Raw genomic sequence first — 19,471 nt, 5'->3', positions numbered from 1 at the left:
TCTCAAGCTTCACTTGAGAGTGTTTTAAAAGGGGAAAAAGAGTCTCGTGCCAGATTTTGGCGAGACAACACGTCCTGAGGATGCCTCGTGTTGAAGCGAAACACGTGTCGAATTGTTTTAAAGACAAATATTGGCGGAATTAACACAAAAAAAAACTTAACCCATTTGTATAGTCTTGGGGTTATTTAAAAAGTTGATTGCTATTATTACCTCGTTTTCCTTACAGGGCGCTAAGAATATGGAGGAATTTACCGTATTTATTAATTTGTAGTCTGGTTTTATTCCATTAACATTCTTACTCCTATTTATACAATAATCATTAAATTCATTTGCAATATCATTTGGTTTTTTTTGTAAATGTTTGGGTGATATATTTACATCAACTTTATCTTTAATGAGATTCCAGACTGCTTTACCTTTATTTCTTGAATTATTTATATAACGTTCGCTACTATTTGTTTCTGCATTGTTTATGTATTTCTTAGGAATTTTACTATATTGCTTATAATTGAATTTATATTTAATCTTTCTAGTATTGTTTTTGTTTATGTAATATTGATGACAGAATCTTATGTAATAATTTGACGTTTTGTGTTGCAGGATTTTCTTAATCCCTTTTGTAATTATAAATGCATTTTCGCAACTGTTCTGAATATATACCTCAGACCAAGATAAGCATGAGATTTTCTTGGGAGAAATCTGTCCTAGTGAAATAATAGTGTGAATGAGGTTTTATTATGATGAACGATGGTAACACTATACCATATGCCTGTTTTATATTACCAATTATGTGGTCAATATATGATTTTTCTGGAGTAGGTTTAACAATGTATATTTTCAAGTTGTAGTTGTTTAGAATGTCAATATAAAGATTAGTATTGTTAGATTTCTTCATAATGTCTACATTAAGTTCACCACATATTATTGTTAGTCATAAGCTTATGAAAAAGCTGAAAACGTTCAAAGAATTCAGATAAAGATATAAAGTTCTATAGAAGCAGATGATAATGTAATAAGTATCCAATATCTCTATTCTTTCTCTAGAGAGTTCATTACATAATTTACATAGTGGGGAATATCTAATATAATGTTGGTGGTGCGCGAACCGGTAGGTTAGCCCCCCCCCCCCCCCCCCCCGCTTTCGGTAGACCGTGATCCGAGAAACTTGGAGACCAGACGTTCTGGATATCTTGTGCCAATACCCTTTGTGATACTCTTGTCCGTGTCAATTGCGCGCCGTTTATTTTCGTAATTATAAATAAAAAAATTATGCGTCTATTGTTTTGGTTTTTTATTAAAGCGTGCTTACCAGTTTTAGACTATTATGTATTTAGTCTTAACACGATGATAATTTCGTATCAAAGAACTTTTTAAACTTTTGGTGGTACAAAGTCATCCGGATATCATACATAAAAAAATGCTTATAGTGAGGAAAATGGGACAGACTACATAAATTATTGAATTTTCATCGGTTTGAAAAATGGTATGAACTACATAATTACATTATTTTTCTCAAACATGCATGGAAAAATTTTCATTATTTTCGAAAAATGAACGCGCAATGTTGTATGAAACGGCGTGCTGGGGTTATTAAATACTCTTTGATCGGATCTCGTTTGCAATTCTTGGCATACCATAATCTCTTGGCTTAGTACAAATTGCGTTTAGGTGGCTTTATAGCCATAAATGCGTTTGCCTGCTGACACAGATGATAAAAAAAATTGGCGGTAAAGCTGAAAACTCGTCTTGATTTGTTATTTACAAAGGTACCTTATTAAATAAATAATAATAAAAATGTGTTCCAACGGTTCAGAGAGTGAAGTGGAAATTGATTGTACTCCACCAGATTTAAGATCAGAACCCAAATTGGCAATGGAAAACCTGCTTCCAGCGAAGTCAAAAGAAAAATATTTGAAAGTATATGTAAATTTTATGAGTTGGAAAAACGAGAGAAAAGCGAACATTTTCTCCGAAACAGTATTTTAATTATTATTTATTATTGTTTATTATTGTAAATATCATTAATGGGAAATTTATTCCATGCTGAAATGTACAATTCATGTGAAAAACTAATTTTCTTAAACGACAATCGACCGGATTCAAAAGAAAGAAATCGAAAAATTTAACTGGCGAAAACATAAATCAATTTTTATTAAAGCTCCAGATGATATTTATTTAGCGAAAAAGGTAAACTAAATTGGATGTATAATATAAAAAGTGTGTTTTATTTCCCTGCATTATTTTGAGAAAAGTTAGTGTACAATTTTTATAAATGAAAAGCCCAAACCAATGCAACCATTGCAAACATGTTTGCCAAATAAAATAATCGTATCTTCTAATGTGTTAACTTTTGAATAATGTATCTAAAAATTTATTATTTACATGAAGGTATTTTTTAGTCAATCAGACAGTCAAAAAAAGTTACATTCCTCTCCCGCCATTTATGTAATATTTTACTTACGTGTAGCCCCTCAACCATTCAAAATTATCCATAAGGCTCCAAGCCGTGTACCCGATTATATTTGAACCATCTTCTATGGCATCTAACATGGCAGACATATATCCACGGTAGTACGTCACTCTGTCATTATCAATTAACCCACCATGAGTAGCCATTCCATTTTCTGTTATGAAAACTGGTATATTGTCATATTCGTTCCGTATATATGTAAGAAGATTGTAAAAGCCCCATGGCACGTACTGTAATAGTGAAAATATTTTGTATGTATAATATTATGTATCATAATAAAATTTATACAGTAAATCTTACCATAGTGATAGGAGATTCTCCAATTTTCCACTCAGGTAGTTGATATGTCAAAGCACCAGAATCTGATTCAAATGACGGTCTCAGAATTTGGCTAAAGTACTGCTCTGTGGATGCATTTCTGTATGATAAATATGTAGAGTAATGATTGACACCGAATACATCAGAGGTCCCTCGAACGTAATCTATCTCTTCTTGTGACATTTCAGGCAATCTGGATCTGAAGAAGCCTTGCTTCTGACTCATGTCGCCTATTCTTTTCTTCATTACATCAGGAAAACCGCCGCTTTTTGAAAAAATTGGATGAGAATATTGACCCCACTAAAATTAATGAACACGAAAAAGTTTAACATCATATAATACAGGATTGGCCATGAATTAGTTACCATTTAAATTTGTTTTCCCAAATAAACCTGAGCGTAGCTGCGAGGGGGCAGGGAAGGGTCTAGTGGTTGTTTCGTTTCTTCCAAATTTCGTCACAATGGATCGGTTCACGGGGCCGCAGTGTGCCTTTTGCGTACAGAAAGTTTATTAAAAGAGTGGATCTCTCGTTAATGTGAGGCGCTTATTTAGGGTTGAATGCGATTTACACTACTTACATCAAGTCCAGTTTTTATAAAGAAATAGGTAAAAAAGTTCAAAGAGACTGGATCATCACTAAATGTAAAGCAAGGTGGTGGTCCACGGACTTTCAGAAGTGAAGAGAACGTGCAAAGAGTTTCGGGTTTAGTTGTAGTAGTTAGCTGATTTATCGACGCGCAAGCCTTCTGAATCAATAATATCGCGGACAACGTAACGCCGTATAATGAAGTTAGATTTTAAAATGCACCCGTATAAGATTCAGTTAGTGAAGGAATTGAGGCCCAATGATTTAAATTTACGTAAATTGTATACAGAAACAGTGTTGGAATGCTTTCTTAACTTCGACAACATATCGTTTTCCGGCGAAGCCCATTTCCACTTCAACGGGAATGATAACAATCAGAACTGCAGATAATGGAGAAAATTCCAAAACTACACATCAAAGGCTCGTGCATTCACCTAAAATAACTGTATGGGTAGCAATTGCAGCAATAGGAATTCTAATTGGACCCATTTTTTTAGGATTCTCATGGCCTTTCGGTCACTTTTAACTCTACTGTAAATCTAAGAATGTTAGGGAGTTTTTGATACCACAATAACAGAAATTTTCTGATTATAATCGGAACACACGGTTTCTGTAAGATGGAGTCAAATACCATACTATTAACGAGGCCCTGCCAGTCGTATAAGTGATGTTCCCCGAATAACTCATTTCTCGGAGAGTCAACATTCCGTGGCCAGGAGTCGTGATTTGATGCCAGCCGATTTGTTTTTATAGGGATTATTATGCAGACGAGTGATCGTGAATTTTCGTTCTCGTTTAAAAGAATGCTGAAGTCGAGATGGAGGTCATTTCAATGGTGTTATTAAAAAAATAAAAATCCTGTCTATTTACTCGATAGTTATTTCTTTTTAGTATGTCTTATAAATGTTTTTAAATATTGACTAATTCATGGTCAAATCAAATCAGTTTTTTTTCATAGGTTCATCATATTACACTTGAAATATGTCATATTTTTAACATACAGCTCATTTGGAAGGCAGATTTCCTTATAGAAGAATGAGCTAGAAACTCTCAGGTTGCTCTTTTCTAAATAGATTAGGTATTACAAGTTTTTATTTTTAATGCAATTTACGAATCAGTTCAATTGTGATATCTGCAAAGATATTCAACAAAAATACTCAAAGGTCAATAACTAAATGGCTGACACGAGTAAATAAAAAATAAAAAAAGTAAATTAATAATAATAAACACAAGAGTTACTGAGTACAGTAGATGCATAAATCCGCACATACCATAAATAAATAAAGGCATTATGCCTTTTATTAAATAAAATAAACATAATAATTTGAATTTAAAGTAATTAAATAAAATAAATTAAAAAAAAAAACGCACAACAAGTAGCGCCCGTTCTTGTGAATGGGTGCATGACGCATGGACCAGCCATCGCCTTCCTCGACCATACTTTAGGGAAGCCTGCCCCACGTCGCCGCCACAAGCAATGGTCACTAAGCGAGCATGATGATTATCGTAAGATATTGTGGTCCACCGTACATATGAACCATAATATCTAACGAGTCCGACTAAATTGTAATGTTTGTGATATGTTTATTCTTTATAGTTACCATAAATTGAGTCATAGCATATGCTGCTTCAACAGCATCATCATCGTCACTAGCAGGTTCATACCATTCGGTATTGATTGTGATAAATATCATACCATCTTGTTTAGGTCTGAATTCTTGATCGTAGATATGATAAGCTCGTGCATGCGCTAACAGTAAATTCTTTGCGCATAAATAATCAGCTTCACCAGTTAAGTTTAATGCTGGAGCTAACATATCAGTACCATATCCATAATAACAAACTTCATGTGGCTCATTTATTGTTATCCAGTACTTAACTCTATCTCCAAATAATTCAAATGCTACTTTCACATAGTCTGCATACCAGTCAACTACATGGGGATTAGTCCACCCACCTAGTTGCTGTAATTTCTGGGGTAGATCCCAATGAAATAGAGTAACCACAGGTTCAATTTTGTACGTAAGCATTTCATTTATTAGATTGTTGTAGTAGTCAACACCAGCCTGGTTGATTTTATCTGGGAAGCTCGTAGGTAGCAGTCTGTTCCAGGAAAGAGAAAATCGGTAAAAATCAATCCCAAGTTCTCTCATCATTTCAACATCCCGTTTGTACATGTGGTAAGAGTTAGCAGCCACATCACCGTTAGCACAATCCGTCGCATAGCATGGATTAGTGTGCGTTAAATAATCGTAAATGTTTTCCGTTTTACCTGCAATCATAAGTCACATAAGAAATGTATTGTAGCAGTTGATTTTTTTTCCCACCTCCTACGCTTCATAAATTCCATAAAATATTTATTATAGGCTGAAAAAGTCTTATCGCATAATATATCTTTTTGCTGTAGTATTTGTATCTGGCTGGTTTTCATGACATAAAATAAAAAAAATAAAAAAAAAAAACAAAACAAAAAAAAGGTTATAAAATAAGGTTCTCTTTCTTCTAACCTTCATTTTAAATTTACTGACGAAGTCAAATGGATACCTAAATGAAAAAGAACATGTATTACGAGTGGGAGGCTCCTTTGCATCGGATGCCGGCTAGATTATGGGTACCACAACGGCGCCTTTTTCTGCCCTGAAGCAGTAATGTGCATGACTGTGTTTCGGTCTGAAGGCTAGTGAAATTACTGGGCAAATGAGATTTTATATCTTATGTCTCAAGGTAACGATCGCAGTTGTAGTGCCGCTCAGAATTTTAGCTTTTTTCAATAATCTTGAGCGGCGCTGCATTGTAATGGGCAGGGCATATCAATTACCATTAGTTGAACGTCCTGCTCGTCTCGTCCCTTATTTTCATGAAAAAAATATTAGCACTCTTCATTGACTTATCGCGAGCTCTTGACACCCTGAATCATGCCCGGCTTGAAAAAAAATTAGATATGTGTGGTATACGTTGACTTTTGCTCATCTGGTGTGCGGACTATCTTAGAAATCGCACTTATACTGTAAAAATATCCAACACAAACAGTGGCACTATTGTAGCTAATGACGGTACAGCGCAGAGATCCGTCCTAGGTCCTTTACACTTTTTAACATATTATGGTAACGATATGAGTCACTGTATTGAATATGATATCTGTTTGCAGACGATACCTGTCTTTTGTTTGTAGACCGAAATCCCAATAAAACAAAAGTAATCCACATTAGATTACCACATTTAAAATATACGCATGTGCTCACAAACATAACTGCTTACACGCGCCTAGTCATCATGCTTGTCACAACACAACACACTTGGGCTATTATCGAATTAGTTGATAACTATAATAATAATAATAATCATTTATTTCGGATTCATTCATGAGATTACATCCATATTTGTTAGTACAATTTGCGAACTTACAAAATAGTGTTAGTAATTACTTATTAAATCACATATTTAGAAAATAAATAAAATAAAATAACAGGCTGGTCCGGGTGGACCTCCCGATGATGACGGTAAATTACTGTACGACTGCGTGCAGCCGTATCCAACGATCCAGCATCGGGGAGTCCCACCGGTCCGACAGCGCATGCAGTATGGTGTTGGGACTGTCGCGCATGCGGCGCATGGTAGAAGCGCACCACTTGCGCATGATAGCCGCAAAGCCATCTGTGTGAGCTGCCGCGAACATAGCGGAGGCGCTGCAGTGGCGCGGCAGTCCCATCAGCACCCGGAACGCGTTATTATATTGAACACGCAGATCGCTGTATGTCCGCAGTGTGTAGTTAACCCATAGGCTGCAGGTGTAAAATGACTGACAGTACGATTTAAAAAGCGCAACTTCAACAGTCTCCGTGCATTGTGAAAACCTGCGGGCCAACATGTTGCATCGGACAGACAGCTATACCTATCTCTACCTTAAATCATCGTGTTCCTTTTAAAATAAAATTACTGTTTTAATATAATAGTTTCGCACATACTTATATACAATACGGTCTCAGTAGTTATGGTCGTACTTACAATACTTATCTTAATAATATTTAAAAACTACAACTTAAAATTTTAAAAAACAATAACTGTCGTTATTTATATCCAATGCGTGACCCATACAAATATTAAACAGAAACTGAAGGAATATTTCATAGGTAATCTTTGATCGCATTTGTAATGATGGTTATGCGTATATCTTTTTTTATGGTTTCCTTGTTGAAATAAATATAAGTTTGGTACATAAATATTATTTATAGTTGATTTGTTGAGGTATAAGACTTACAAGCCCTGAAGTGGGAGTGAAAGCGTTTCAAGAAGCCACTCAAGACGTCCCTATGAAACAACTGCTGTAGATAATGGTTGTAAAGAGTGAAAAAAAATGTAAATAGTGAGGGAAAGTACTTTGGAGAAAAATTAAAATGTGAAACACATTTATGAGAATATAAAAAAACTACGTTTAAAAAAACCCACTTCGAAAACTGAAAAGTATAAAATAACTTAATAAAAACTTAATTTAATACACTTCCTATGCAAAGCTTTTCCCTTAATATTAATAAAATACTATTATTAAGATGTGCTACCTTTTAAGTCGGTGCATAATATGTGTATTAAATTAACTTTTTAACCGACTTCAAAAAAGGAAGAGGTTCTCAATTCGTCGGTAGGTCCTTTTTTTATATTAGTTACCTCAAAACTTTCGACTGGGTGAACCGATTTTGATAATTCTTTTTTTATTTGATAGCTGGTACTTTCCGTGTGGTCCCATTATAACCTCCATTGTACATGGTCCAGATCTGACAATGGCATTCATAAGAACACCATAAAAGTCTTAAATTTGCTATAAATACGTAAAGCAAAGTGGATGATAAATTTACGAATTACTATAAGATTTAAAAATGCTTCAAATTCAAAAAAATCCCCTGATATTTATAAAATAAAAATGACTTGGAAAGTTATTAAATGGGAATCTGGAAGAGCGGAAGACTGCAAGTTTTAATATAATCTAATAATAAACAATACAAAAATCCACTCTGAGCAGGAAGTAGCTTCTGCTTTTGAGAATTTTTTTTCTGACATTCCAGTTTCCATCTCAAGCACCCTTGTCTCCTCCACCAGTGTTGCCAAGTCACTTCTTTTGGAAAATGATAAAGGAATGTAAACAAAATTTCAAATTCAGTGTAGTTAGCCCAGCAGAAATAATTAAAACTTTCAGATCCTTAGAAATGAAAAAAACTGCTGATATATGGGGCATATCTGTAAAAATAATAAGTTCTGTTATTGACGTCATAGCACCATATCTAGCACTACTTTTTAATAGCTGTATTGAACATGGCGTATTTCCTGACCTTATCAAGTATAGTAAAATTACACCAATATTTAAATCGGGACTCACTTCTGACCCGAATAACTATCGTCCTGTTTCAGTGTTGCCGACCCTTAGTAAAATTTTTGAAAAAAATAATTTAAGCCAAATACTTACTCAATTTAATACTTATAAGTTACTTCATATAAAACAATTTGGCTTTACTAGGGGACGCTCGACTACGGATGCAGGTGTTGAACTCATCAGGAATATTTTTGAGGCCTGGGAGGAATCACAGAATGCACTTGGTATCTTCTGTGATTTATCTAAGGCTTTTGATTGTGTTCAACATTCAACGCTGGTCAGGAAGCTATGCCACTATGGTATAAGAGGATCTGCACTCGATCTTCTGATCTCATATTTAAATAATAGAATTCAGAGGGTCGAGGTGAATGGCAGGAGATCTCCTGGGACTCCTCTCGGTATGGGGGTACCACAAGGGTCTATTCTTGGACTCTTCCACTTCCTAATTTATATAAATGATCTACCTAACCTTGTAGAAAAAAAACACAAGGTGGTATTGTTTGCGGATGACACTTCACTTATATTCAAAGTGAAACGAAGCCAAGTTTTATATGAAGAAGTAAACAATGCTCTATCTGACATAGTGTACTGGTTTAGCGCCAATAACTTATTGTTAAATAGTCATAAAACCAAATATATTCACCGCGCCAAATGTCAAAAATGTAGATGTTAATATTTTATTAAATGGAGAGGTGGTAAAACAAGTGGAATCTGCTGTATTTCTTCGCATTTCTCTTGATTCCAAATTGCAGTGGGCCCCCATATTGAGGGATTGGCGAATAGGCTTAGTTCTGCAGCATATGCGGTTAAGAAAATTAGACGGTTAACTGACATAGATACGGCGAGATTTGTATACTTTAGTTATTTTCATAGTATTATGTCCTATGGTATATTGTTATGGGGCAGTGCAGCCGATATTAATACTATCTTTGTGCTGCAGAAGAGGGCTATTCGCGCGATTTATAACCTAGGTCCTAAAGAATCATTAAGAGAAAAATTTAAAGAAATAAACATTTTGACTGTTGCTTCTCAATACAATTTTGATAATGGTCTGTATGTTCATAGGCACATTGAAGAATTTTCTAGAAACTGTGACATTCATAATGATAACACGAGGAACAAACATAAACTTGTTATGCCTACTACTTGGTTGGGTCGAGTTAGTAAGTCTTTTGTTGGGCGATGTATATGCTTCTACAATATGATCCCAGAAAATGTACAAAACAAATGTGTTACGAAATTTAAAAGAATTGTTGAAAAACGTTTGTGTGGGAAAGGTTATTATAGCATAAACGATTTTGTTAATGACACCACGGACTGGGAATAAAGCGAACACCCTCAGGCTCTTTAATTATAAATGTTTATTGTACGAAAAAAAAGCCCGCTGAGTTTCTTGCGCCCATTCTTCTCAGGTCTGAGGCAGTCTCTTTTGAATGGGTTGTAGTTTTTGACGTTCAATAAGTGATTTTAAATCCTATTTTGAATAAAAATATTTAAATTTGAAAAATTTGACTCAATACCGCGCCACCGATTTCGATTATTCTCTTTTTAGTGGAAAGTATCAAATTCAAAGATAGTTTGGTGAGAGTTTGGTTAAGTTCTGATAACGGAATCCATGACAAAGTAACGGAACAAATTCAAATTCAAATTCATTAAAATAAAAAAATAATAAACAAAAACACAACCGACTTCAAAAACACTATTCCAAAACAATAGATATAATATGCACTTAAAATTATAAGAAAATATGCGTATTTTTATACAATATAATGAATTAATCTAATTCTAGTTATGATTATTGTAATTGTTGGAATCGGCGTCATCCAAGATAGTTTGTAACTACATACATATTTATAGGTGAGATGTGCTTGAATCATGAGGAGGCGAGAGCGGGTCGCGACGGAAGGACACCGATTCCCATAATAACAATAATCAAAAATAACAATAATTTATTTTTTACTTTTTAGTGTTAGTTAATAACAATAATATATACACAACCTGAATGACAACTCCTAAAAAAATCATACACAAAAAACAATTATATCATCCACGTAGATGATAATTTTCATAAAAAATGTTTAAAAATTAAAACCACAAAAAAAAACTATGTAAAATTTTTATGAAAACAAATGGCAACTATTCCGCATCGAACTAAAGATGAAATACGTAAATCGGATCATAAATCTCAGAGTAATCGGTGAACATACATGAAAAAACCCATCTGATTAAGAATCTCCTCCTGTTAGAAGTCGGTTAAAAATGTCTAAGTATGATCTATGAGTAATAGTTTTATTTACCATCTTCATTCCATGCACCTTCTACTTGGTATGCCGCCGTTGCTGCGCCCAGCAACAACCCATCTGGTAGACGTCTGACTTCTTGCCGTGGTGTCCCTTTGCAGGATGCAAATGCAATACCAAAGATCACAAAAAATCTGCGAAGAAGTAAGAAGTAAGTAGATAATAAAATTTTTGCTTACAAAAAATATTTGTATAAGGCCTTACTCCTTGAGAGGTGATCTCTAAATAGAAATATTTATTTATCATTAATTACACTTGAACACAATGGCGTCGTACCATAGTGAAAGTAATAGAAAAGTAAAAATAATTTAGCTATGGCACTTAACACCTGAATACTACCGACTGCAATCAAGGTACGTACTCCTCGGTAATTTTGGGCTTTCCCAAATTCTGAACTCCACCTCACTGTTGACATGCCTTAAAACGCCGTATAAAAAGTTCAGACTTATAATAATATAGTATAATAAACACACGTTACATACCTAAATACAAAAGCTTTCATTTTGCAATCATCTTTAGCGAAGTCTTCTTTGACTAAGATGTTTATATATAGGAGTTATTATCTCATCTGCGAAATCGATTGACATTTTTAAGATAAGATTGACTGAATAGATTTTATAGCCTAAGATCTCACTGCTCAATTGTGCAGGTATCTGTTTTTTGATAAATTTGAATAAACATTGAGGGAGTATGCATTAGCGATAGGTTGCCTTTAAAAATTGGCTGCAATTACCTGTAATTAATGTTAGTATAATTAATTTTCTAGAAATGTGCTCATCAAAATTTGATAGTAACGTTTTTCTCATTTAAATAAAGACAGACTTTGTCTGCTCACAAATAAGGCAACAATTAGCAGTGTACTTTCCTGTCGGCCTCCCAGCGTTACTTTTGAAAATTATTTTATTTTGCAATTTTCTAATTGCAAAATAAAATAATTTTCAACACTTCTGTTTTGTCGCTAGTGGAAGTTAGTATCCTAAACTTTATTAGATGGCGTTGAACCACAGAAACCCCATTATCTTAGTCAAATTAAAAGCAAATAATACTAGATTAAACGCCATCTAGTGTCACTTTCATAAACTATTTCGTATTTAATAGTTAGGTACCTGACCATAAGAAAAATCACTATTAGGGCCGCGTAGATCCAGCGAAGTAGGCATTTAACGCTTACAAGGGTTGCTTGCGATTCCCGCGAAGCAAGTCGTGCGTTAACGTTGCTGGCGTGTCACAAATCACAATGTTTCTTGTAAGCAGGTAGCTGTAGGTCAACTAAATTTAACTTAATAATTTATTTAAAAAATAAAATATGAGATTTCACTAATTGTAAGTTTGTTTTGAAATAATTCGTAGTAATCAAAAAAACCTAAGACATTCAATTTGAATAAATATATTATACAATAAACCCTAAAAAATATTTATGAATAAATTGATTGTTATTGTAGTTTGTTGGCCGTGTGTTCCAAGCGCAATAAGTGCGAGGTCTCCACTAGCCTAAGAGCTCGCGATGAATTTTGGGAAGGTGCTTTAGGCGTGTTGAAATTATTGTAAAAAATACAATTTCGACAAACACCTAATCCAGCTCCGCAACTCGTTTAGCGAGTTAGCGGGTAGTTTGATAATTCACAGCATACTACTTATGCAAATTTAAAATCCAAATAAAACCGTTAACTAGCTAAAATTGTATTTCTTTCATAATTTCAACTTGCCTAGAAGAACTCCCCAAAAAATTGTCCCGAACTTCCCGGCTACGCCTCAAAGATCTAGTCGAATGTGAAGTCTCACTTACGTAAACCCTGATTATTCGCATGCTACAATCTAAGCTAAACAGTATCAGGCCAAAAAATAGGGATCGTTAAAAATAATACAATATTGTGATCAAAAATCATTTAAGTGCATAATTTTGTCAAAAACACTTAAGGTCTAAAAAATTTCTAAAATTTTCTTACTTGTGTGAAATATAGCTATTTACTTTATATGTATAAAACTATATTCAATGATACCATTGCCATTAATTCTTTAAAAATCGTTCACATTTAATTGGCGCGTGCTTTGTCTCGGTTGTGATTCATCAGGGTCAACATTTTCGTTTTCATCTTGATCATCAGGGGGAATGTTTTCGTTATTATCTTGCATGGATAAGTTTCTAATGGGCATACTACGTATATTTCTGCTGTCTATGAGTTCGTGTAGCAAGCATTTCGTGTAAAATTTTATCAATTTCGGTTTCATTTTAGTTTCCCATAATAAATCATCTTTTTCTATGAATTTTGTGTATACATTTTCATTCTCGCCTGCCCATATAGCCAAAAGCCACTGTTGTTGTTCTGACATATGTAGCTGGCCTTGTATCTGATAGTACCAGTTTGAGTTTTTATTCACCATTGTAGTTTTAGTTATTATTATATTATAATTTTTAAATTTGTATGTTGTTTTCTTGTATAAAATGGGAAAGTCCTTTTTTGTGAGCTGTAATTGGACACTTGACTTCGACTATAGTATCTTCTCCAATTAAACCATCAGGCGTTGCCCCAATAAAAGGGTATCCTTTATCTATAAATAAACCACAGGGCTCAATGATAACATTTTCCTGCTGCTGCAACTGCTTCAAAGCTTGCTGCTCATGCTCAACTCCATGTGCGATAGATGTGAGATGGGACAATTTTTTTTTGTGCAATAGTTTTTTAACGAGGGGAGCTGTATCTAATGTGACTTTTCTTTTACATATTGGTCCAAAGTTGGAAGCAGTTATTATATTTTTTCTTATTTCGAGCCACTCGCTACTGTCTCTTTGTAATATTGTAGACCTCTCTGCTTTGTGTTTCCTGTTTTTTGAGAAAATGTTATTTTGAATTGTCAAATTCTTTTTGCGACATATCGGGCAATGAACAGGCTGAACCATAGTCGTGTTGCACTTTATTTAAATCTTTTAGAACTCTACGTTTCTTAACTGGGTGTTCCATGATTATTTTTCGGTTATTCGCACGCCTCTTCTCAATTTCAGCTAAACCTCCGGGAGCGTTACTTGTTATAGCTTTTTGTATTGTTGATATTGCAGATTTTGCGTTAAAGGAAACAACTGCTGCTGCGCATCTATCTTGATAGCCCCCTTTTAAAGCAAAATTGATTCATTTACCCTCAGTAAGTTTTGCTATAACGCTGTTGAAGCACTCTACGGTATTTGTGTTCACGTCTCCAATCAAACTACGTGGCTTTGGTGCCACGTTGGACACAATAGCGTTTATTCTAAATAATTTAAATGTGGAATTTTCAATCTTTTACAGTTCGCCACCACAGTTTATATCTTTATCACAAAAGTATTTTTGACATAATTGATGATTCCCATAAGCATGAGATAAAGAGTTAATAATATCGTTGTGCAAAATGGATATTGCTACATTGTTAGGACTCTACGAGGCCTTGTGTGAATAGAATTCACTATTGGCTTTCGTATTGTCATATTTTTTTGATTTGTGAGGGTTTTTCGGTGAGCCAATATGTATTTAGTTTCTGTGGTGACTGCTCTTAGTTTTTTGCAAAAATTGCGCAATATATGATTGTGGCACTCTAATTTTTCAACCGTCAAATTTTGACATTCAGAAGGATTTGAGATAAGAATTTTGGAGTAGGTCGAAGAATCACCATCTACCATATATTCTACCATACGTGGAAATTGATCTTTTGAAACCTTCAACGATTATGTCGGCTTCCATCGAACTAGACGATTTTTTTGAAACACAAGTGGTCTTGAGATGCAGTTTTTTTTTATTTTCGGCACCGGCACATACGAGACAATATTTATTTTTGACACCGAAGTGCAGAACTTCACCCGTATTTCTGGTAATTATGGCTGCAGCACCTGATGAAGCTAGAGTATGAACCATATGACCTGGCACACCATGCTCCATCCACATAGATATCTATGACAGCATAGCCGTTTTTGGTCCGGCTGTCTTCTAAAGCAATCTCTTTTTCTTTATTGGTAGCAGCTTCCATTGTTTCACATGCAGTTTCTTCCCATTTCTTATAAAGTTTAATTTTGCAGTTGAATAAAGAATTTTGTAGAAAATATGGGAATGTTTATTGCTGAAAATAACTCTTCAATCTGAGAAAACCCTATACCAGAGTCTACAACTCCAGTGGTAGCAGCTATATTAGCATCTACATGCTCGGTTTCATTGGTGTTTTCAGATGAAACCGAATAAATTTCTTTACACATATTACAGGTAAATTTAAAGATTGAAATCATTCCATGTCTTCTTTCATCAACTAAGCAGAAGTTGCTTAATTTACAATCAAATAGATCATTGTGGCGTGCTTCATCTTGGAATTTTTGTAAAAAATAATTTATATCAATTATTCGCCGCCCTGATATGGGTTTAAAATGGCTTTCCTTGTTATCCATTTCAGTAATGAATGCGTCTTCATTTCCATCATTTTCTCTGTAACAATATAAAATAAGTGTTTGAGATACTATAACGTGGAACCTACAGAACTGATGTTGGAAATAATTAAAAAATGTCATGGACTTTTAGAACTCCATCGTTATTATAATTAGGTATAAAATACAATTTTAAATAGACAAGTCATACAAGACAAAGTTTGTATACGTTGATCATGAATAATTATAATAATATAAAAATAATCGTAAAAACGTGCTGGTCACATGTGTATTTGTTATGTCAGTACTGATACTTACTGAGTAGTTTCAGAATGTACTACTGGTCTTTCACAGATAACGAAGACATTGGTAAGAGTACATCTTGTATAGTATCATAATTAGGTGTTTTCAATGTTCTGGAACAATAATTATTTGTTTAATATTAATGTTTATGAGATACTGCATAAATAAATTTTAGTTTTTTAATGCCTCTGAACGACAGCAGAAAAAAACTTACTTATTCGCAGAGGGTTGCAAATCAACAGACTCTAATGTTATATAAGATGCGTGAGTCTTATTAGACGTATCGTTACACGGTTTTCTGAAATAAAACAATTCATTATAATGCTGCATAGAAATAATGAAGTTACTTAAAAATATTTAATTTATTTTTGCCTGAGTCGCTTAAAGGCTTGCGGGGCTGGTTTCGGCAAATGACGAAAATTTTTTTGTTTCACAATTTCAACTTGCCTAAAGAACCATCCCAAAATTCGTCGAGACCTCTCTGACTACGTTTGCTGCCATATCAACGTTTATATCAAGAGTGTTGATGTGTTCAGTGTTTCGCAAGTAAATATTCGCTATCATTGATGAATGTGATTACAATTTGTATACAAGTACTGGCAGGGATATATTCTTGAACTTCAAACACGGGCGCAGAGTCAGGTATCTTGTGCGCTTTCTAGTAGGTGCTTTATACAATATATTATGAATGAGCGAGAGTGAGTGAGAAAATAAAGAGTTTTTTAATAAACCTTTTTTATTTCGAGCCATTTTTGAACTGAAACAATAAAATATAGTATTATAAAAGATTGTAACCCACATCGAAGGCGTTTCACTACTGGAGGATTTTTTTTAATACTGTTACTGTGGTCAATAGCAATACATAAATAAAAAGTATAACTCACTATATTTCTTTCGCAATTCTTTTCGCATTCAAATGTGACTTACACCTAATTTTATTTCTTTTATTTGCCATTTTATAAAACAATCACTAATATACTGTCTTAAAAGTTGTAAGTACCTATACAAAATATTTACACAATAACTAGTAAGATATAATCACATAAACTTAATCCTTACAAATACAATAACTATTCACAATCTATTTTATTTCGTATGCTATTTACGGAGCAGATAAGAAGCGCGCGCGCAATATTTTGGCACGAGATCAGTGCCGAATTATTGCACGGACCTCGGTAACAATAATATTTAAAAGTATAGATTGGTTACCTAGACAACATTCGGTGTGTATAAATGATACACTAACGCACACATGAATAATTTAAAATTGCAATAGCACACTACATTACGATTACACGTCAAAGAAGGATAGTAAATGCAATTATCGCAAGCGAAAAAGAGATAAATTTAAAATTCAAATTCAAAAATTCAAAATTCAAATTCAAAATTCAAAATTCAAAAATCAGAATCATCCATCAGATATGTTTTTTTTTTACCGTACACCGTGATTTATGCCTAAAATACGATTCATTCATGAGTTCATGTAGTAAAAGTTTTAAAGTTAGATAGGAACTGCATAGAAATTAGGTAAATAAAGTGTCATTGATTTTATAAAAAAATAATTTAATATTAATTTTAGTATATAGCCACATCTTATCTTTCAAGTATTATTCCGATCGGTTTATTAGTTTTAGCAGTATAACCAAACAAAACATCAGCTATACATTCATTAGTATAATCACAGAGTAGAGATAGATACTTACGTATCAAGTATAATGTAGAATGATGTCATAGACTCTAACGTCACAGAAACCCCGCGCAAAATGGCACGCTTGACATATTGCCCGAAAAGAATATTTATTTTTTAATTCAAGATAAATGTTCTTATCCATAATTTGATCTGTTTGATAACTTTTAGGATGTAAATAATCAAATTTACGTATTTTTAAAAGTCATAGATACATTCATGTCGTTTTTGATTGGGAGAGCGGGCCAACCAGCACCCATATAATCAAATCAAATCAAGTCATTTATTTGCATAGATTGAGTGGGTACATTGGTGTTACATTGCACAATCATAGGTGCTAACAATCTGCCGGGTAGGCATCCAAAAATAATATTTTACAATTCTTACTCTGAGTTTACAGTGAAAACATACAACATAAAAACCACATTATTCATAAAAGTCTATCCATCATAATATTATTAAAATGAGAAAATAAAATAGTTTACTAAAAATGTCAATTTGAATATTTCAAATTGACATTTTCTAAATGAACTTATTCTAATGACTATAGATTCATGTCTGTTAAATACTCTTTAACTGACTAATATTTCTTCGTCATTAAAATTTCCTTAATATTATTTTTAAAAGAGTTAATATTTAAGTTTTGGTCCGCTAATGATGCTGGTAGTTTATTAAGCAGTTAAGGAGCTATATTAAATATACTATTACCAAAACACGGGATACAAGCACGGGAAAGTAAGTATTTTAAATTTATCAAAATATGGTTTACAGGAATCAGTGAGGCTTAAATGAAATAAAGCTCTTATACATTTTTTCTGACATTTAAAAACTCTATCCTTATCTGTGGAATTTCCCCAAAATATGATCCCGTGCCGAATATTTGATGTGACATATGTTTTAAAAGCTACTAACACTGCGGACTGGTTTACTAATTAAGACAGCATGTGCAATGCAAATGAAAATTTATTTACCTTTATGCACAAATTTTCAATATGGGTTTTCCAATTTAGGCAATTTTTGTTTTATTATGACGTACTAACCTGGTTTTTTTGTCATTTGTTGCCTCCCCGTTAGATATGATTTAAGAAGTGATAAACTGTTTCCTCTAACCCTATACACGCTTAGCTTATCAAATAATATCTGATGGTCGACATAGTCAAATGCCTTAGTGAGGTCCATATAAAGTACGTACACATGCTTTCTTTTATCTACATTAGTAATGACTTCCTTCATGAAATGGTATATTGCTAAAATAATTGATTTGTTTTTTCTAAAGCCTTTTTGCTTTTTGATTAATTTTTCATTCTTTTCAAAATAATCGTTTAAGTTATTACAAATATACTTTTCTATTATTTATGAGAAAATTGTTATAAGTGTAACTTGGTCTATAACAGTCCATGTCTTCCCTATCTTGTTTTTTAAAAATTGGCTTCACAATGGAAGTTTTTAATTTATCTGGATGTTTACCGAATATGATGTTTGTTTCCGACTCATGGATGTTTAAATGTATTTATGTATGTTTATATGAATAATTTATGTATGTTTAAGTAAGTATATTGTATAATTAAATATATCGTTGTCTTGTAACCCATAACACAGGCTATATATGCTTAACTTGGGGCAAGATAATTTGTGTAAAAAGTGTGTCAATATTATACCATTCTCTACACATAGATTTGTAATATGACACAAAACTGGCGATATTATATCAGATACATATTTTACTGCTTTGGTACAAATTTGATCAGCGCAAATTTTTTAGTGTTTTTATGATTCTATTTATTTGAGTAGGCGATGATGGTTTCATAAAAATTGTCCCATGTAGTCTTAGATTTGTATTGCGATTTTTTTATTTTATTATCATTTTGGGATTTTTGTGTTAGTTTGATGATATTTTTTAAACGCTTTCCATATACTTTGTCATTTGTTTATTTTTATTATTAGGTTTCTTTCTATATTTCCATAGTAACTCTCGTTTTCTTTTGCAACATTGTCTTATTCCTTTTGATATCCACTTTGGTTTTCGAATTTACTGTATTTTAATTTTAATATAAGGAAAGCAGAGAT

At 33.3% G+C, this 19,471-nt stretch overlaps 1 protein-coding gene across 3 annotated transcripts in view; it reads right to left on the bottom strand.

Annotated features, from left to right (window-relative positions):
• The window catches only part of LOC126969230 (myrosinase 1-like), a 28,089-nt gene extending 16,486 nt beyond the window's left edge, over positions 1-11,603 (bottom strand). For 2 of the 3 annotated variants that reach the window (XM_050814583.1, XM_050814581.1), the window contains exons 1-5: positions 11,519-11,603; positions 11,034-11,170; positions 4,976-5,646; positions 2,771-3,088; positions 2,462-2,700 (exon numbers count right to left, since the gene is read on the bottom strand). In XM_050814583.1, the coding sequence (XP_050670540.1) occupies positions 2,462-2,700; positions 2,771-3,088; positions 4,976-5,646; positions 11,034-11,170; positions 11,519-11,538 (1,385 nt within the window). In that variant the 5' untranslated portion in view covers positions 11,539-11,603. The remainder of the gene's footprint in view (positions 1-2,461; positions 2,701-2,770; positions 3,089-4,975; positions 5,647-11,033; positions 11,171-11,518) is intronic. The other variant, XM_050814582.1, reaches the window with a different exon arrangement.
• Positions 11,604-19,471: the final 7,868 nt, after the last annotated feature.

This window comes from Leptidea sinapis, chromosome 17, assembly GCF_905404315.1.
Source record: "Leptidea sinapis chromosome 17, ilLepSina1.1, whole genome shotgun sequence".
In the NCBI taxonomy this organism is placed as follows: domain Eukaryota; kingdom Metazoa; phylum Arthropoda; class Insecta; order Lepidoptera; family Pieridae; genus Leptidea; species Leptidea sinapis.
This window is presented reverse-complemented; position numbering and strand designations above follow the sequence as displayed.